We start from the raw sequence: 21,906 nt of genomic DNA on the forward strand, positions 1-21,906 counted from the left end.
TTTGGCATCTATTTCTCAGAAGTCCAGGCAAAGACAAAAGGCCCGTGGCTGGCCAGGTTTGCAGATGACGGTAGGTTGGGTGCTATCATTGACTCCCCAAATGATGTTAGCATACTGTAAGTGGGTCTCACAACAACTAATGACTGGTGCCAAAGTTATGGCCTCAAGCTAAATGCAAAAAAAAATGTATCATCATACCATTTGGCAAAAACACTGCCCCTACTGATTACCACATCAACGGCAATCCCCGAACCACACAACCTGTTGTGAGAGATCTGGGCACTCAGATTGATAACAACCTTAGATTTGTCCATCATGTAGCAGCAGTAGTCAGAAAAGTCTTTTACTAGGTTCATCTCGTATGTAAAGGGATTGCATCCAGAAAAAAGGAGGTTATTTACCTCTCTATACTCTTCCCTCTTTAGACCAATAATTGAGTGTAATGCCACGTTTAGGATGCACCTCTCCAAACATCTACAATGACTGGAAAGACCACTGAAATACCTTAGAAAGACAATCCATGGCCTCCAACACCTGTCATATGTGGATAGGCACAGGTCACTATCACTCTGCTTGGTAGCATACAGATTGCTCAGGGGTGAGCTGTGTCTCGCCTACAAGGCAGTCTCGGACCCTGCCCTAGTAGAGATAACTCCATATCCCTAAGTCTAACCCCTCATGCATTACTGACTCAAAGGCCTGAATGTAATATGTGACATAAACAAAACCTGCTGGAGAGACAGGTTTGTCTCCCAGAGGCTGCCCCATCTCTGGAATAGACTTTCCACACACATCAAACAGAGGACCTTGCTGACCCTCTTCAAGAGCAACCTTAATGAGTAGATGGGAAACCACAAATTTATCCCAGGGGTTCCACCTGTGTCCCTCATTGACAGGGGTGACAGGTGCTGACTGAGGTTTCTTTTTGGGGGTAAACTCTTGGCTAAGCTTGTGAAGGCCCCAGGGCCATTAGTGTAGTAACCTTTTATCCTATGAACAGGGTGAGAAGGAAGAAATTCATAAAGGGCGTGGTCAGGGAGGTGTTTCTTGAAAGTTTAGTTGTGGAGGATAACCCCATGAAAGGGGGCCCTTTTATATATAGACAGATGTCTGATTCTGTAAGTGGAACCTATGTGTTAGTATGTGTTAGTTCCATCTACTGCATTACGTAGTGCCTCAGCTTGGTTAATGGATGGCACATTCCTTCTAAAGGGAATGCTTTTGTCAGCTTTATAGTATTCATGGCTTCTTCACATGTTGTGGAAGCACAAAAACCATGCTGTTGGTCTTTTGCCTCATGATGGAAAATAGTCAGTAAAGTCATATAATTATGTTTGACAATGCATTTTTGACATGTGCTCTGCAGGTAACTTTCTCTGTGCAATACCTTTTGTGCGATGTTAAGCTATCTGCAATAGATATTAATGGTGCAGCACCATAAGGGTGTCTCTTCCACTTTAGTCAGAATATGTGGAGGAAGGTTCAAAGTTTAAGACCTGCACCAGTTTACAGTAAATGCTCCAAATTCCAGAAATTGCAGAAATTAGTACTTTCTTTTCTTTATGAGTCTGATGTAAGGGATGCATTTCAGTAGCTTAAAGAAAACTTTCCTCTTGAAGGTAAAGAATCGCTAAGATATTTTCAGGATTGCTACTATTATTGAAAGTTGCAAAACTTTTTGACAAGCAGTACCATTTCTGCCTGGTTCCCTCCATTATTTCCAATCCATTTTTGGAATGTTTCCGTGTCAAAGAAATTATTATTGCCTAGGACACAAAATAGTGTTGAGGATTGTCACCATTGTGTTAGATGTTTCCTAGGTCATTCTATATCTGACCTCACTTGTGTCCTGCATGTCCTGGTAAGAAAACAAAACACGGTAGAGGAACGTAGAGTTAGAATATGTGCCGGCTGTCCTATGTCACCTAAGAAAATATGTTTACATCGAATTGCTCAAATTGAAAACATAAATCATCAAAGTGAATGCAACATTACTGACTTCTTAAAAGTCATTGCTTTAGTCATGCACATGTGAGAAGTGGACAGAACAGGAATGTACTGTAGTTATTTCATTTTGTGCACGTTTTGCTACAGTTTATCAGAGAGCACTATAACTGTTGGTGCCGCACTTTGGGTTATTATTGTAATGGTTTTGCTTCATTGTGATTTCAGCACATTATCATCTTCATCATCATCCCCCGTTTTGCCACTTTCTACATGAGGATGGGGCATTATGTCAACTGTTGCCATCTCTCTCCCTCTCTCTGTTCATTGCCACTCTCCTACCTTCTTCAAAGTTCATGCCTAAGTGTTGCAGGTCATCTCTCACACAATCCACATACCTCTTTGCTGGTTGCCCTCATTTCATCTTGCCTTCTTTCTGTCTGTTCCACAGAGTAGAGACCAGTCGTTATAATGATTAAGGTCTTCACCTCCCACATACAAGGTTTAGCCCTGACTTGTGGCCATTGCCTGTTTTAGCAGTTTGCATGTTCTGCCTGTGTCTCACCTCTGAAAAAACATGCTGAGTGTTTTTGTCTCAAACTCAACCAAGAATGGAGCTGTGGCCAGCAGCACAGACTCTACCCAGGGGAAAGAGGTGTATAGACCAACCATTTTGGACTTACACTGTCATTCACAGTATCTTCAAGACATGAAAACATGGATCACAGACTGAGCACCATAGCAGGACTGAGCACCGTAGCAGGACTGAGCACCATAGCAGGACTGAGCACCGTAGCAGGACTGAGCACCATAGCAGGACTGAGCACCATAGCAGGACTGAGCACCGTAGCAGGACTAGGCACTTGATGGTGTAAAATATGGCTCTAGGTGATTCAGAACATCCGCAGGTGTAATTCACTTGAGTTTATCACATAAACTTTTTGAGATTATTTTTGTTTACAGGAGATTTCCACAAAAAAGGTCTACATGCCTAAATTGCTCAAGATGTCATAATACTTCTGCCATACCGTTTTTTGATTATTTGAAACTTGACATTTTTGGCTTTCAATATTATGCAGAGTTGGCATTGTGGTCTTGATATTGCAATATTGACCTTGTGTGTGTGTCTATATATATGTATATATATATATATATATATATATATATATATGTATATATATATATATATATATATATATATATATATATATATATATATATATATATATATATATATATATATATATATATATATATGTATATATGTATATATATAATGTGTGTATCACCCCCCCCCCCCAAGAAAAGGGTGGCGGATGATTAGAACTGAATTTCTGGACAGAGTAGTGACAAATCTGAGATCAACTAGGGCAAGGTGAAGGGTGCCGCTCCCCCAGGCACAAGCTGTCAGGTGAAGTGATCACCAGGAGCTGGAAGTTGTGGCTTCATAACTGAATACCAACACTACACTGATGGTTTATGGCATGGGTAAATCACTGACGAGGTAAGTATGTGCTAGGAAATGTAGCAAGCTGCTTCCTGAAACTGTAACAAGCAGCAGCCTGCTACATTTGCAGAAGTGGAGAAGAGCAGCTTTTTTTTTCCTTTCAAGTTTGATGAGGATGAGGGGGCATCCCTTTGGGGAGCCAAGTGAAATAGCACTAGTGAGCAATGCATGGGACAGGGATAGTGTAATTCATTGTTATGAGGGGGAGGCGTGGACAAACGTTATTAACACAGCGAGATCTGCTATTCTTCCCGTTGGTAAGGAAATGGACCAGCAAGAAATCATCTGCCGTAAAACTGTTTCTTTGTGCTGTTTTCATTATTTACATGTTTTTTCTTTTGTATGGATAACACTAAGAAAGTGTTTTTGTTAATTTTTTGAGTCTGTACTACTTGACATTATAAATTAGTTTGTATTTTTCTTTTCTCAAGACCCTTTACCGTTACGCATAATTGAATTGACATGGTCAAAAAATTAGATGACACAAATCAAAATGTATGGAAACAGTGCTTGAAAGGTGCTTGGAAATAGGGCACATACTCCACTGCCATTTTAAAAGGTCATATTCAGCACTAACTGCTGACCGAATATTCCATTTTTTGTTGTTTAGGTGAGCATCTAACTTTCTTCAGGACAGGGCATACTGCTACAAAAAATGTAGTCCCAGAGTGAACACTTCTTCTCCTTAACAGTTGTGTTGACACAAGCTGCTGCTTGTGTTTGTGTCTGAATTACAAGTGACATGTTGGAAGCAGTTATACACTTAGCTGACCAGTAAATATTTAAAATATTCAGTCCGAAACTGCTTCAGATAATGGAACACTGGCTTGTTCTCCTTATATTTGGCATGCTAGGAGTCAGTGTCTCCTAACAAAAATACTGCCCTGTAAGCCACATTGCACTACATAAGCAGCTCCTGATTGGGTCAGTTAACAGTTCATAGGTTGGTACTAGGCTATAGGCCCTAGGGCCTATACAAGCCTAGCCATAACAATTCCCTGGCTATTTCTTCCCACAGTATTTATCAAGTGTCCTTGATGGTCAGTTTTTCATCCCAGGTAATACATGGTGGCATGTGTGTGCTTACCAGATGAGAGGTAGCCATATTGCAAAATGTGAAAGAAAAGGCACCATTTCACCCGGAGATGAAAGCAGTTCTTGGCATGGATTTCAAAATGCACAGTACTCTGCCTTAATTACTGTACAGAAAATGTAATTTACTACAGTCTCTCAGGAATATTCTACAGCAGTACAAAGGCTGAGGGTTGGTGCTGCGGTAGCATTGTCACCTCACAGTAAGACGCTGTCCAGTTCGATTATCAGCTAAAGCGTCTTCTGCGTGGGGGACATGCTTAAATGGGCATACCTTCGTTGAAGGTTGTGCGTCAGGGCTGCTAACTCGGCATGTAAAAATCAACTGGCAGTCATTAGCGGACCAGAGTTCCGCTGTGGCAACCCCTAACCGGGAAAAGCCGAAAGACACAACAACGTACAAAGGCTGAGGGTCAGTAACAGAGTATAGGGAAGGAGAATGTGATAGTGGAGTGCGAAACACCAGCTCTGGCAGAGCTTTTTGTTGAGTCTAGAACAGAAGATGATGGTAAAAGGAGATAATTGGCTGGGAATTTAAAATATTGCATGACCACTTTATGAATCAAATGGAGGAGGTTAGAAAAGATTGGAAAAAAGAACAGAAAGGCGGTTTACAAAGGGACAATAGGAAGAAATCTGTAAGGCTGCCAGTATGGAATAACTTCAAGAACATTTAGAATTTTTGCATGGAAGTGTTTGCATATGTGTTTTTATACCCAAACTAGACTTCAGAAGATTTTTTTTCTTAGGCAAGTAACACGTACGTACATATGTACGAGAAGCTCAGACTATCTCGCCACCAGTCTGAATGCAGGTCATTGTACCTAACGGACTGCATTTGCTTGGTCATTTGGTACTGTAGCTTCACTTGTCAGATTAGAGAAGTGCCTCATTGGGGATCCTTTTAGTTTCTTGTATAATATTTTGTGATAACTATTGTTAGAGGTCAGCTAGAAGGGATAAGAGTGAGTGTGATAGGCAAAGTCTGTACTGAAAAATCCTCTGATCTAGGCTGTTCACACTTAATACTTTTCCTTGAAACCCAATGTCTCATGCACTTGGCTGAATCTACCATGTCAAAGGACACTACATAGACCTTCTGCCTAAAAAGAAATTTAAGAGACTGAGAGAGGATTCTCCTGATATCATTTTGGAATCAGATGTACCTGCTGAGGTGCTTGGACCTATGATATGACCATTGACATCTTGTAAGCCCTCTACAGTGACTGCGTTGGAGGCCGTTATGGCTCCTGAAGCCTTGCAGTTGGCAGAACCCTACAATGAACCTTGAATCATTGTATTGGAGGATTCACGTGGAGTCCCTCAGATCCTTATTAGAGTACAGATTCCCTGAAACCTCATAGAAATGCAACAAGGCTCAGAGCCACCTAAGCTGATTCAGGCAGACATCACTCGGAAAAAAGAAGAAACAAAACTAAAATACGTGATGTTATCATCTACATCCAAGTAAAAAGAGTGGTTTGATTTTTCTTAGGAAGTTTTCAAGACAATCATGTCCTTGAAACCCCCTTCCTTTGTATCTTCTCAGACCACACCACATAAGCAAGCATTGGATACTTCTTTCTCTAATGAGGAACCTGATAGGGATTTGGACCTTTCATTAGACCACACATTCCTGTTGCATTCTCCTAAACAAATTTCTTCAAATGGAGGAGATTCCCTTTCTCCAGATTCTCCCTTGGGAGAGGCTTTCTTTGGAGAAACCTTACAGAGTAGAATGAAACATTTCAAATGGCACTCTAGACCCGTGTCTGAGATGCAAAAAAGATATAATTTTTAGAGATGGGCAGTCCGACTCCCCCTCCAGTCTATCCTTTGTTGGAGACTTTCTTGGATGCATTTTAGGCTAACTCTTCTCTCAGCCCCCTGTGCCAAAAAGACCAGATAGGTTCTACAAAGTCCCTGATGATCTCAAGTTCCTATACAAACATCTTCTGACAGATTCAGCTGCAGTTTCCTTAGCTTCAGACAAACCATCCAAGTTACTTAATGGCACTAATGTTCTTCCTAACAACAAAGATAATTGAGCAGTGGGCAGGTGGAGCAAGAAAGTTTACACTTCTTCCACACTAGCCTTTAGCGTTATAAATTGTCAAACTCAAATGACCAAATTCTCTCTCAGTTTTGCAATCCTTAAACAAGGCTATCACAAAGCCACAGACTCCAGACTCAAAACAGATCATGCAGTCTTTAGTAGCCCATGCTTCTCAAATAGCAAAGCACAGTATTAAATGTAGCTATGATGCTGTGGATGCTGCTGGATCTTTGATTGGAAGGGATGCCTGATTAAGGAGCCAGCCTATCCCAGAAGATTTAAAATCTAAGATTTTAGATTCTCCCTTGGATAACAGTCCCCTTTTGGGCCCCAAACTGCTAATTTGTTCAAGACTTTGCAGGAACAGGGCGAAACCATGAAATATTGACACCAGATCTTGAAGTCTACTTTTCCCAGGTACCACAGAAATTACCCAGCCAAATGCACCTCCTTCACCAGGTGAGATCCCAAACTCCTCATGGATAAAGGAAAGCTCCCAAGAGGAAACTTCCAGAGAGAACTCAGAGGGACACTCCTTCTAGGAGGCCTCAGTTCAGTAACAGGCTACTGTGACTATTTTCCCCTCCCCCTCCAGTCCTCACCCTGCCTCACCAGTCTCAAAAAGACTTTCTCTTTCCTCTTCTGTCTATAAAACAATAACTACAGACAAATGGGTATGCACTGTCATCCAAGAGGGTTACTCTATGTCCTGGGAGAACAGACCAACTCCAGGGGGGTATCCATCCACCTCCTCCTGACCAGGTACATGTCATACAACCCATCATCCAAGACTTACGGTCTCAAGGAACCATAGAATCAATTCCCATGTCTTATGCCAGAAGGTGTTGTCATTCCAGGATCATCTTGTTTCCCAGAAAGGAGGGTCATTGGAGGCCCATCACAGATCTCTACAGCTTAAACAGTTTTCTGAGTGTATCCTCCTTCAAAATGCTGTTCCTGCAACCTCTCTTACCTTCTCCTTCTAGTGCATGGTATCTTTAGACTTAAAAGATGCTTATCTTCACATTCCTATCCACCCCACCTGCAGAAAATGTCTCAGTTTTTTTTTTTACTGGGTCATCTTTTTTATAGTTTACTGCTACGCCCTTTGATCTGTCTACAACTCCAAGGATGTTCACAAAGTGTCTGCCCCCAGTAGTGGCTTTCTGTCTCACTTAGAGCATGCAAATTTTCTCTTACCTGGATGACCTTCTACTCCAGGCTATATCCAAGGATATCCTGCTAAAGTGCCGTCATCATAATACAACTCTTGACCCAGATGAGGTTCACTATAAACTTAAAAAAATCCCAATTCAGTTCTTCCCAACAACTCACATTCCTGGGATGCCATCCAGACACATTTGCCATTTATGTGTCCATTCCTCAAGAGAAGGTCACCCTTCTAGCCAACAAGTTTCTTCTCCTGTTCACACAGGATCATTTGTCAGCTAGAGAAGCTCACAGGACCTTGGGACTCATGGCTGCCACCATCCCTATGTTCACCTTTTCAAGATTACACTTGAGGAAAATTCAGTGGTAACTGAAATTGGTGTGGTCTCAACACCATCACTGTCTCGATGCCAACACCCCCTTCTTCTGTGTATCAGTTCCTCTGATTGAGCGATCAGGGTACACTTAATCCATGTCTTCCATTCACTCCGGCCCACCACAACCAAGTCTTGTTTACAGATGCCTCGGACAGGATGTGGGGGGCTTGGACTGGTAACCACAGAGTCCAGGGGGAGTGGCCAGCCCATATAGCACAGGAGCACATCAACTTAAAAGAAATGAGGGCATGTTTTCAAGCCCCACAGACCTTCTCCACCTTTGGAAACTAGGCACTCTCTGGTTCACACAGATAACACCATGGTGATGTGGTACATAAAGAGGAAGGCACAAAGTCCTATCATGTGCCGACTATCAGTGAAGGCTTGGCACAACAGCCTTTCAAATGAATCTTTCTCTCTGTCGCATACATCCTCTCCCAACAGAATGTGTTGGCAGATTCCCTAAACAGAGACTTGGAAGATCCACATGAATGGTCATTGAACACAGAGGTGTCCAACACCATCCCTGTCAGATGGGGGCCCTCAGATGGTCCACTTTGCCTCTCCTAAAAAACATCTTTTCCCCTTGCTGTGCACAAGAACTCTTGACACCTTTAGCTTGGAGGAGAGATGGCTTTTCATTCCCTTGGATGAGGAAGTTCCTTTATGCTCATGGGCCAAAAAAACAAATACCCAAAATGTCTACTTCTACCAATATTCTGGCCAAGGCAACACTGGTTTCTGCTCCTCCTACACTTATCAAAGGGAAATTTCTGGAGAATTCCTCCCAACAGTAAGGGCTACTTCTTTACCCCAATCTCAGTTCTATCAGCCTGACCCTTTGGATGATGGGATTTAAATTGTCTGGTAAGGATTATTCAGAAGAGGTCATCCGAATTCGATAAGAAGGCATAAAACCTAATACCAGAAAGTCTTATATGGCTAAATTGAAAAGATTTTCCATCTGGTACATTAAACAGAAACTGCAGCCCCTTTCAACAGACACCACCACAGTCCTACAATACTTGTGTAGCCTTTTACACTTAAAATCAACCTACTCTTCCATTAAGACTCACTTATTGGCCATTAATGCTCGTTTACCTTTAGAACCCCCTCTTATGTCCAGGACAGAGGTTAAACTTTTCTTAAGGGGAGTTTTATACATTAAACCCTCATGAAAACATATTGTTCCTCCTTGGGACCTTAGCTTTCTTTTAGAAAGAGTAACCTTACCTCCTTTAGAACCAGTTGCCTCAGCTACCTTAAAATACTGTACTCAAAAAACAGTGCTCCTCTTGGCACTGACTTCAGCCTACAGGGTCTCAGAATTACAGGCTTTCATGTCTGTTCCTCCTGTTTTCATCTTCCACAAAGAAAGGGTAAGCCAGGGTCAATCATTCCTTCATGCCAAAAGTGGATTGTGAATTTACGCTCAACCAAGCAATCAGCCTGCCTGCTTTTTTTACCAGTCCCCAGAATAAGTGGGAAAGAACACTGCACACATTTGTTATTCACAGACAGTTGAGGTTTTACTGGATTAAAACTAAGGACATCAGAAAAACAGATCAACTGTTTGTTTCCTTCATGGAATCCAGGCTAGGTCAACCAGTTTCCAAACAATTTATTGCCTCCTGGATCTCCCAAGTCTATTTCGTTCTGTTATTCTCACCATGGAAAGACCCTAGAATATTGCCCAAAAGGCTATTCCACTCAAGCAGTAGCTTCCTCAGGTGCTTTCTGCAAAGGTGTCAACACTGGGTTCATTTTAGAAGCACCACCTGGTCGTCTGTTCGCATCTTCAAAAAACACTACAAGTTGGATGCATTTTCAAGGTCCAAGACAGTGTTTGCCAGAACCGTTCTGTCTGGCCTTCTGGACTCTTCTCCTTCTGGTTCCTTTTAACATATCACCTTTTTTCTATACAGCTCTGGGAATCACCCATCTGTATTATACTGCAACAGTGAATTACTCAGGACATAGTACAGTTGTGTAAGAACTTACCATAACCGTAGATGTCCTTCTGATCACTGTTGAATATTCCTTCCCTCTCACTGACCCCCTTTCTTTACTCCTTCACCATCATTGACATTAACTCTTTGCCCTTTTCTACATGCACAAGCACATTCTGCATCACGGAATTTTAGTTTCAGAAGGGAAACTTCCTTACCCCTGTTCAACCTAAGCCCCCTCATAGCTGATCTTTCATTTTCCTTGGTCTTATTTGGGCTGATGCTGACTTGGAGATAGTCTGAGGTTCTTGTTTGTGCATCTGCTTTTATAACCTAATGCCTACAAGCTGAGGTCATTGCCTGGATGGATGTTGTATGAGGGTGTCTACCGGATGTCATTGAGCAAAGACCCACCTGTTAAGAATACTGCGACGGTGATCAGTAGGGCATCTACTGCTATGGTAAGTTCTTACACAACTGTACTTTTTTTTTTTTGAGATTGTAACAAGTTGGCAGATTTTATAAATTCCCTACAAATTAACAGAAATGTTGGTGGAACACACAATAGTAACTAAGGATGTGATTATTTTGAGCTGGGACATATAATTTGAGTTGCTTAGATGTAGTAAATCTTACTAAGTTTAATGTTATTTGCAACAAAAATGAAATTCCAAGGAAATGGAAGTCAAAAGCTGTACCAGTGGTAACAGAGGTTTTGATTAAGATAAAGATGTTAAAAGGACTAGAGGTGAGATATAATGTTAGAGTGAATAAAATTTGTTAAAATAAAAAGGCAGGGTATACTGCTTGAGAATAACAATGGAAACTTATTATGTCTTTTTCCTTTTGTATTAATATATGTGAATGTATGTTGCAGTTTAAAGTGGGATGATTAAAAAAAACAGTGCAAAGGCATTACCCTCATGGTTTCAGAAAATGCAGGAGTTAGTTAATGGAAACGTATAGCAAAAAATGACTGGGAGGTATCCAAACTCAATACAGCCTCAACAAATTGGAGATTATAAGCACGTGTAACATTAAAAACTTGAGCTTCAGAAGAAATTAGAAGTTGCACTTTTATTTTCCAAAACAGATGTTTCAGCTTGGCTTTATGTATTTCTAGGGCTCCTGTGAATGTCGGCAAAATGTTGAAGGTGCTGTCTGTGACCAATGCAAAGCACTTTATTGGAATCTTTCCCCAGATAATCCTCATGGCTGCAGTAGTAAGTAAAGTCCTGATTTTGTACATTTCTATAAACTTACTTCAAATAGTCAAGAGCTGAAAGTACAAGCCAGAGTGCCAAAAATAACTGTGAATATTTTATTTATGTTTAGGAAGTGGGTGTTGATTTTTGTTTAGTATTTCCTTATCTGTTCTTGCTGTTATGTCAGCTTCCTTTCAAATGCCATGCCAAGGAAAAACGGGGGGGGGGGGGGGGGTGCATAAAGACACAAGTCTATACTTGCTCTTCAACATGTTGGAAAATTTGCTGAAGTCTTGGTTGTCATGGCCCTCTTGTGACATCTGCAGGACATGTCAGGAGTGCACAAATAGCATGTTTCTTTAGAACAATGTTCCAGAACCAGCACTGTTCCTCAGTGTCTGCATTCTCCTATTTTTACCCTCTGCAGCTCATTCTTTTAGTACATGTAGGTTTCTTGTAAATTAGTTTCATCATATTAAAATGCATGCTTACACTGGTATCAGCCTTCATTCTTTAAGCTTTAAGACCTGCAGCATTAGATTGCAAGAAGCTGTGAATTAAGAGCCTAAAGGGTGGAAAAGTTGCTTACAGCTGGTGAGTGACACAGACTGTTTTTGCTTAAAAATTGCCTTCCTGAAATTAGTCCACCTTGTTATCTTCATGTCTGTTCCTTTCTGGGTAACTCCTTGTGTGGATTTTGACATTTAATGATTTTTGTGTTCATTTTAATTTTTTCTCTTAGTCTGGTATGTTGCACTCATCACAGAACATTGTTTTTAATCACAACCCAGGTCAAGGACTCAATAAACCATAAGCAGGCACAACTGCAAACACAAATTATATAGGAAGTTCAAACAAGGTACTACTTTAAAACTGCACAGCAGGGGTGTAACTATGATACAAAAGCTGTGGCTCATTAAGGTAGATAATACGCTAGCAGACAAGAAAGGGGTAAATATGTAAATATGGGTAGCACAGTGGTGCAGCGGCTAACATTGTTGCCTCACAGCAAGAGGTTCTCCAGTGCAATTCTCAGCTGGGGTGCCTTCTGTGCAGAGTCTGCATGTCCTCCTTGCATTCATGTGGGTTTCCTCCGGGTACTCTGGTTTCCTGCCACATTCCAAAAACCTGCATCTGGAGCATTTCACCCTGGGCCTCTGCTGAAAATAGGCTTTGTCCTAGTCGGACTTTCCCCGTCAACAAATGTTAAATAACTAAATAAAAAATGTACAGAAAGTCTGCTAATGCTAGGGATATTATCCTAAGGAAATAGGTTTTAACATCATCACAAAGTTTATTATTTTGGGGATTCTCAAAACCTAATCTAAGAGACTAGAGCCCTAAATGAGATGGTCCTAAATGAGAAGGCTTGATCACCTTTCCAGGATTTTTTTCTTTGTGCCCAAAGGAGTAAATGGGATTTACAGTAAGTAGTGAATGTTGGCCTTACCCTGAGATCCTTAAGTGATGTCCTTCTATTCCCATGTTGCAGTATTCATCACATATGGGTTTACTCCTCTTGCTACCCGAATGTCTGGCCAGTATACAAACGTTTTCAGTCACTGTATGGTACGTGGGATGTCTGACATGGCTAGTACAACGTGGGCCATAAAAGTGATATTTGCACACACCGGCTGTCAGAACTACTCAGCCGCCAGTTGAATGACAGGTGTTCCTGTCATCCTGGCCATCGGATTCAGAAGAAATCAGATAGGTGCCCTATTGGGGAACCTTTTCAGTCATTTAATTTATCCTAATGCTTGTTCATGTCACCCAGAAAGGGCAAGTGTAAGTGCAGCCTTTGAATACCCCACAAGGACACCCATGATCAGTACTTGTTTTGTTTAGGTAGGTCGCATGACTACAAGACCTGTGCCATCTGCCAGGCATTTGTGCCCAAAATGCCCCACAGCCATCTGCACATGCTCAACCTATACCTAGAAAACCAACATCTCGGACAGTTAGCCTTAGGTATGGAGGTTTCTGCTAACATACCTGCCAAACTGCTGAAAAACAAGGCCAAAACCATCAGGCCTATGACTACCGCTGTGCCTCTTTCATCCGACCCTCAGCCTGTGGCTGACGTTGGCCTGGTTGAAGATTTGGGCTCCGCCATCTCGGATATAGAGGGTACCTTCACGGAAGCCACACAATCTTGTGCGGAGGGCACATCCACAGAGGCTTTTCCAACATTGGTTTCCGATGCCGGGGGGGGGAGGGGGTCCAATGATCTCGGCAGGACCGTCGGATCTCTCTGTTAACTTACAGTTGCTGGTTTCCATGCAGATGCCCACTAGGTCTCTCAAAAGAAAGGAAAAAAGAAAGCATGTGTCTCCTGCTCCTGAAAGTACCCCGGACTGGCAGACCTTCAGCCAAAGTTTGTTTAATGCCTTTATGGCCTTACGGCCTACCACTCCAGGGACATCCACTATCCCTTCTCTCATCCTGAGCCCTAGGCTTCAGACATCAGATCCCCCTCAGAAGGAAGAGGAGGAATTCTCAGATTCTTCTTCTGATGAATCCCTATCATATACCTCTCAATTGCCTTCCCCCCTGGGATATGGCTCCCCAGAGGTAGAATCTGTTGAGTCTGACTCCCCAGCAGAGTATTTGACCTTTGAGGAAACTATTACTAAAATGAAGGAACATTTCGAGTGGGAATCATCTGAAATGTCAGCGGTCCAAAAAAGGTACTATGGCCTCATTCAGAAGGATTTCCTAACCCCAACTTCAGTTCCACCCATTTTTCCTGCCTTCCTGGATGCCTTCTCTTCAGCATCCCAGAACTTGGACTCACAACTCCCTGCTCCTCGCAGACCTGACAGGTTTTATAAAATTTTTGAGAATGCAAAGTTCCTAATTAAGTGTTCTGCTGCAGAATCTGCCACTATTTACATTTCAACTGATAAGGCCTCAAAACCTTTGCCTTCCACCACCATTCTCCCTGCTGACAAGAACAGCAAAACTATGGAACGTCTGGGTAAGAAAATATACACCTCTGCTTTCAGAGCCAATTACCAGACACACATGGCTAAATGTATCTTATCCCATTTGGAGAAGATCTCCAAGGAATTGTCAGACTCCCCAGATTCTGCTGCCAACGCTTCACTGTTTTCCCTACTTGCTCTCACTTCTCAGGTTAGCAGGCACTATAAAGTGCAGTTATGATGCTGCTGAGGCCTCAGCCAGGTCAGCACCATCAGCCTCTGCTCTGAGAAGGTACTCCTGGCTATGCCTACAACCTCTACCAGATGACTTTAGAGCCAAGCTGGTTGATGCCCCTTTGGACAGCACAGCCCTGTTAAGAACAAATGTGGCTGACCTATTTAAGTCATTACAGAAAAAGGGGAGAGAGATGCAGGATTTAAAACAGCTGCTGATTTCTCATATTTCAAAATTCCAAAGGAATTACCCAGGAAAGACAATTTATTAGAAAGTATTCTCGGCCTGCTGCTTCCACAAGGCCTATGAAAACTTCCAGGAAGCAAACCACTCCTACCAGAGCACCCACCTCTTCTAGCCAGAGGCCACCCTTTTAAGACAGAGCAGGTAGTGTCTGACTACCTGACAAACTTAATAACCTCCCCTTCCCCATTTGTTCCTCTCTTGGAGTGCCTCTCTCACTGTCTCCCAAGTGCTGAAGAAGTTTGTTTACTGGAATAAACGAAAAGTGCTTAATCATTTTGTTTGGTGCTACTGAGTGGTTTCTTCTCTAATTTTGTTTTTCAGTAGTCTGTTCTTGCCTGTTCAGTGTTTACTTATCACCTCAGACAAATGGGTCCTCTCTATAGTAGAGAATGGTTATTTTATGACCTGGCTCATGCCTCTAAAGAGCAGGGGTTATCCCACAGCCACCAAAAGAACAGCTCTACGTATTATAGCCAGTGTTAGACAACTTGATGGCTCAGGACACCATTCAAACAGTCCCACTGTCTGCGAAAGGAAGAGGCTTCTACTCCAGAATTTTCCTGGTGCCAAGAAAAGACGGTCCCTGGAGGCCAATTCCGGACCTCTCACTACTCAACCTCTTCCTTCAGGCCCCAACGTTCAGGATGTTGACCTTACCAACCCTCTTTCCACTCTTCCTTCCCCAAGGGTTCATGACCACCTTAGATGTCAATGATGCCTACCTTCACATCCCTAAAAGGTCAAGTTTCAGGAAGTACCTGAGGTTCCCTGTGGCTTCCTCTCATTTTCAGCTCTCTGCCTTGCCCTTTGGGCTTTCACTACACCCAGAGCTTTTACCAAATGTCTGGCTCCAGTTAGGATGAAAGGAATCCAGATATTCCCTTACCTAGATGACTTGCTCGTTCAGGCAAACTCCAAACAGGCCCTCCAGCAAAACTTACAGGTTACCATTACTCTCCTACCGTCCGTGGGATTTCAGATCAACTTCCCAAAATCCCATCTGGAACCTACTCAAGATGTTGTCTTCTTGGGGTGCAGGATTCAGACAGACATTATGAAAACCTAAATCCCCCCACAAAACGTGGAAAGCTTCACACAGCACCTACTTATGGTCCTCAAGACCACAGAATTAGCTGCAAGACAGTACCTCAGGATCCTATGCTACATTGGCAGCAACTATCCCCATGTGACCATTAGCAAGACTCCATATGAGGAAATTGCAGTGGTACCTCAGGTCAGTTTGGACCCAACACTCCCACCCCCTTGAGTTCAGGGTACCTCTCCTGCCCTGCCTCAAACATCTCAGGCCTTCCCCTTCAAGCAGCTCAACCCAAACAGACCATGCACACAAATGCCTCAGACTTGGGCTGGGGAGCAACTCTGGGGCACCTGAGAGTGCAAGGAGTGTGGCCAGCACCACACAGGAAAGAACACATCAATATCCGAGAGATGAGGGCAATGAGGGCAATATTATTGGCCCTGTGAGCCTTCCAAATCAACCTACAACAAGGACCACTAAAAATCTTTACAGACAATAACACAGTGCTGTGGTATCTCAACAAGCAGAGGGGGACCACATCCTATTTGCTCTGCAGACTGGCTCTGGGGGAGGGACCAAATCCTATTTGCTCTGCAGACTGGATCTCCTGGTGTGGGAACTGGCCACCTCCCAGGGAGTAACCTTGCACTACAGAATTCTCAAGCAGATTCCCTCAGCATATCCATGACAAACAACCACGAATGGATGCTTCACAGGGAAGTCTTCCTGGACCTGGTCCACCGATGGGGTACACCTCAAATTAAACCTGTTTGCCTCCTCCATCAACAAGCAACTTCCATCCTTCTGCACCCGACTTCCACATCCTCAGGCTGTGGCAACAGATGCCTTCTCAATCTCCTGGAAGGGGATGTTTCTCTATGCAACCCCCAGCTTCCCACTTGTTCAGAATGTCCTGCTGAAGATTCAGCAGGACAGACCAAAAAATCCTGCTGGTGACTCCCTATTGGCTAAGACAGCATTGGACCCCCCTGCTCTTACAGCTGTTCAAGGGCAATCACCACAAGTTACCCCCTAGAGTGTACCTTCTCACACACCACGAGGGAACCCAAATACACCCACAGTGGCAATCTCTGCACCTCACCCTGTGGGTGATATGATTCTGATCCCTTTCAGACACCTTTACAATGAGGACATGGTCACTGTCCTGCAGGAGGCGAGAAAACCAAGTACAAGGAAGTCTTACCTATCAAAGTGGAAAAGATTTTCAATATGGTGTCTCAAAAGACAGTTGGACCCACTGCAAAGTGAAACCCCTCTAGTACTGTCTTACCTGTGTGATCTATTGCAGACAGGGTTGGCCTTTTCATCCATTAAAGCCCACTTACGCCATTTTAGCATGCCTGCCTTTGGATTCCCCCTAGCTTCCAGACTACCAGCTAAGTTATTCCTTAAAGGGGTCCTTCACCTCAGGCCACCCAGGAACACCCCCCCCCCCCAAGGACCTCAACTATGTTTTAAAGAAGCTAACGCTTTCTCCTTTTGAGCCAGCAGATAAAGCTTCCCTAAAATATTGCACATGGAAGACTGTCCTCCTCGTGGCTTTGACCTCAGCAAGGGGTGTGTCGGAATTGCAAGCCCTCATGGCTACTCCATCCTTCTTAGTATTCCACACTGACAGGGTTACTAATCTAACTAACCTCTCCATCATGCCCAAGGTGCTGAAAGACCTGTCCCTAAATCAGGCCATCCGCCTACCAACCTTCTTTCCTAACCCACAGGGAGACAAGTGAGAGAGTACTTCATTCCCTGGACATGCACACACAACTCGGATATTATCTGCACAAAGCCAAGTCCATCAGACAAGATGATCAACTGTTTGTCTCCGTCCATCCCAGGGGCCCTAGGGAAGGCAGTAACTAAACAAACTATTTCAACATAGATTTACAAAGCTATCACCTTCTGCTACAAACACCATGGGAAATCCCTGCAAAGTACTGTCAAAGCAGATTCCACCAGGGCAATGGCCACCTTAGGGGCCTTCTTCAGGGGATTGGATATCTCCACCATACTGGAAGCAGCCACTTGGTCTTCAATGCACACCTTTACCAAACACTGCAAGTTAGACCTCATTACTAGGTCCAGAGCTGGGTTTGCCAGGGCTATCCTCCATGGATTCCTGGAGAACTCTACTAGGCCACCTCCCACTTCCTCATAGTGAGCTTTGGCACTTATCCAGCTGTACAGAATACTGCAACATGTGAATAGAAGGACACAGAAAAGTTCTGCAAATTCTTACCATAACTATAAATGTCCTTCTTTTCCGTGTTGCAGTTTTTTTCCCACACACATCCCCCTCCTGTTGTGCAGCATTTCCCTTTCTGGATGGCACAGGACTGGCATTACCCTTGCTAGGACTGGTTCCATCTGGGGCTTATAGTTCTGAGGGCTGCTGTGTGCAGACATCATTTTTATGTCTTTCATTATACTAGCCACATCAGACGTCACACGTACCATACAGTTACTGAAAACTTTTGTATACTGGACGGACATTCATGTAGCAAGAGCAGTAACCCATATGTGATGAAAACTGTAACATGGAAGAGAAGGATATCTGTGGTTGTGGTAAGATTTTACACAACTTTTCTTTATTTATTTTGTGTGTGTGTGTGTGTGTGTGTGTGTGTGTGTGTGTGTGTGTGTGTATGTGCGTGTGTATGTTGGGGAACATATCCCATTTTTTAACACATAGCACTTCGTGTAGTAATCAAACATTGCTTTAATGAGTAACTGTGATATGTACAACTGGCAGGGCTATATCTGGAAGAAAGTAAGTCAGGCTGCAGCATTTTACAAGATTTTAAGCATATTATAGTTGCCATACAAAGTATCAGGAAAAGGAGGTAATCCATAGTCCATTTGAAACCAGAGACATCAATGTCTATGGCCGGTGTAGTCTCAAGGATAGGAATCCTTGTTACTTTGTAATATACATATATATATATATATATATATATATATATATATATATATATATACATATATATATATATATATACATATACACACACATATATATATACATATATATATATATATATATATATATATATATATATATATATATATATATATGTGTGTGTATGTGTTTTATGGTAACTATAATATACTTATAGCCTGACTTATCTTTCTTGCTTCCAGATATAGCCCTGCCAGTTGTAAACAGTTGTAGCCCTGCCAGTTACAAGTGGTGTCCCCCAGGGCTCAGTCCTAGGACCCCTCCTGTTTGATATATACTTCTCAGAAGTACAGGCAAGCATAGGAGGACTGTGGCTAACCAAGTTCGCAGACGACTGCAAACTAGGGGCCATAACTGATTCTCCGGCTGATACAGACACCTCCAGATGGGTCTCACTGAGACGGATACCTGGTGTCAAAATCATGGCCTCAAGCTAAATGCCAAAAAGTGCATAGTCATCCCCTTTGGAAAAAACAAAGTACCCACGAACTACCACATAGGTGGTAGTCCCCTAAATACAGAAAATGTAATAAGGGATCTGGGGACCCAAGTAGATAGTAATCTCTCCTTTGATAATCATATTGCCAAGGTGGTTAGAAAATTCTTCTATGTGGCCCACCTAATCACAAAAGGGTTCGCATCTAGAACAAAAGAGGTTACTGTGCCTGTCTACTCATCACTCATTAGACCCATCATAGAATACAATGCCCCATTTGGGATGTACCTTACAAGACATCTGCAACAGCTGGAAAGGCCAAAAAAGTACCTCACCAAGAGGATTACTGGCCTCAAACAGATGCCCTATGCAGCCCGACTCAAGAAACTCCAGCTGTACTCGGTTGCATACCGCTTACTCAGAGGTGATCTCTGCCTGACATACAAGGCCATGTCCAACCCAGAATTGATGGACATGCTCCACCTAAAAAAAAAAAAAAAATCCCGGAGAGCCACACGCTCTAGAGATATAAACCTCAACAAAACGATAAATAGGACATGCTGGAGGGATAGATTCCTATCCCAGAGACTCCCCATGCTTTGGAACAGGATTCCAATATACATCAGGCAGAGCCCCTCACTAACACTCTACAAGAGAAACCTTGACAAGTGGATGGGAAACAGAAATTTACCCCGGGGATCACTGCAGTGGCTCTGCTGGACAGTGGTGCAGGGAACTAATGGCTCTGCTGGACAGAGGCACAGGGAACTAATTTAAGGGGGGGGGCGGGGGTGAAAGCCAGCACATTCTGGCTAGGCCAAGGGCAGGTAGCCTAGTAGTTACATATGAACCTATATATATATATATATATATATATATATATATATATATATTTATACACACACACATATACATACGCATATATATATATATATATATATATATGTATATGTGTGTGTGTGCATATATATATATATATATATATATATATATATATATATATATATATATATATATATATATATATATATATGCATTTTTAAAAATTTTTTTTTTTTTTTTTTTTTTTTTTACATATTATCCTATGTTTACCGGGATAGTCCATCTGGGCATAAGTTGCCCCTTTTCAGATTAGGCCCACTAAGAGGGGGAGAACAGTCCCTAGTATAAGTACATGTCCAAAGGGTACAAAAAACAGGTAGTAGAAATTACAATGACTCTAAACAATTTAACAGAATGAATACATATAGAGCACATAAAGTATAGACAGAGTTTTAGAAAAGAAACAGAACATATCAGTAGATTAAAACATTGGTCAGTCATGAACAAAACGCAGTATATGATTCAAAACAATGAACGTGTAAGGAAAAAACAGAATATTTTTGTGTGTGTGTATGTTTATATATATATATATATATATATATATATATATATATATATATATATATATATATATATATATACATGTATGTGTATTTATGTATGCATGTATTTATGAATATTGTTTTGTCCATGTGTTGCTGTTTTTAATGTCGTGTGTCCTAATTTGTAATGCATTTTGTCTTGCCTAGTTAACCAGATTTTGTTTGCTAAGGGTTTGTGAGGCCCAGTTCGCATATTATTTTAACAAAGAGGAGGATGCAGGAATAACGCAATATTGCCTTTTTATTTTACAGACTGTAACTGTAACACAGAAGGGACAGTTGCTGGAGTGGCAGAATGTCACCAGGTATGTCACTATTGCTGTGTACTGACCTGCACTCAACTTTTTTTTTTCTTTTTTTTTCAGCGTGTAGATTTTTTGCATTCTTTTGTAATATTCAAATCTTGTGATATGATCTTTGTACTTACTGTTATGAAATGTAATAACCCCATCCTGAGCATGGATTTCTCATTTTTTTTCTTGTGCTTGGACTGCGTGAGCTTCATTGCAATCTGATATGTACCATGATTATTGCCGTACTATTGTAATGGATTTTAGTTCTGACAGCTACTGTACAGCTACAATCTAGTAACTCAGCATTGCAATCAGTTGTAAAGTGGGGCTATACTCCCAACACCTGTATATTTTGTTTTTCCAGCTCCCTGGTCAATACTGCATGTAAAGTTTAAAAGTACACAAATTTGAATAGTGCTACCTGGAATGATCATTCTGTCAGAAATAAAAGAGAAGGGACTAAATGCAGTTTGCATCACTGCCCTTCATCGAGCTGAATAGCACCACTTATCTGCTTGTGTTGCATGGTGGTTTTATCAAGAGTATTCATTTCTGCAGTGTTCTAGTATAGTTATATTATGCAGATGTTCTTCATGTTTCACTGTTGCAGTCATCACATTTTGGTTATTCTGCTTGTGTTGCATGGTGGTTTTATCAAGAGTATTCATTTCTGCAGTATTCTAGTATAGTTATATTATGCAGATGTTCTTCATGTTTCACTGTTGCAGTCATCACATTTGGGTTATCCCTGCTAGGGTAGCCCTCAGTCGGCCCAAATACCAGAGGCTTAATATTTCTGCATCAGTTGCCATCACTCCAGGACTGACGTCTGGTCATCAGTGTTATAAAATAAGGCAGCAGACACCATTACATCAGTCTTTCTTGCCGAGGAGCCTGAAGCAGAAGCAGTTCACATGAGTGCCGGTCGGCCACTACCTGAGTTTTCCGTTTCTGAATTGAAGTTGAAGTCTTCTAAAGCTAAATACCCCATCGGGGATCCTTTTTTCTTGCTCTAACCGATGTCAGAAA

General features: G+C 42.1%; 1 protein-coding gene across 1 annotated transcript in view; it reads left to right on the forward strand.

Moving 5' to 3' along the window:
* Positions 1 to 21,906, forward strand: part of LAMA5 (laminin subunit alpha 5) — a 1,615,491-nt gene that overhangs the window by 763,686 nt on the left and 829,899 nt on the right. The window contains exons 18-19 of the mRNA XM_044090412.1: positions 11,219 to 11,318; positions 20,837 to 20,889. Of these exons, the coding sequence (XP_043946347.1) occupies positions 11,219 to 11,318; positions 20,837 to 20,889 (153 nt within the window). The remainder of the gene's footprint in view (positions 1 to 11,218; positions 11,319 to 20,836; positions 20,890 to 21,906) is intronic.

The sequence above is a fragment of the Protopterus annectens genome, chromosome 12.part0, assembly GCF_019279795.1.
Source record: "Protopterus annectens isolate FY-2018-M chromosome 12.part0, PAN1.0, whole genome shotgun sequence".
Lineage (NCBI taxonomy): Eukaryota > Metazoa > Chordata > Ceratodontiformes > Protopteridae > Protopterus > Protopterus annectens.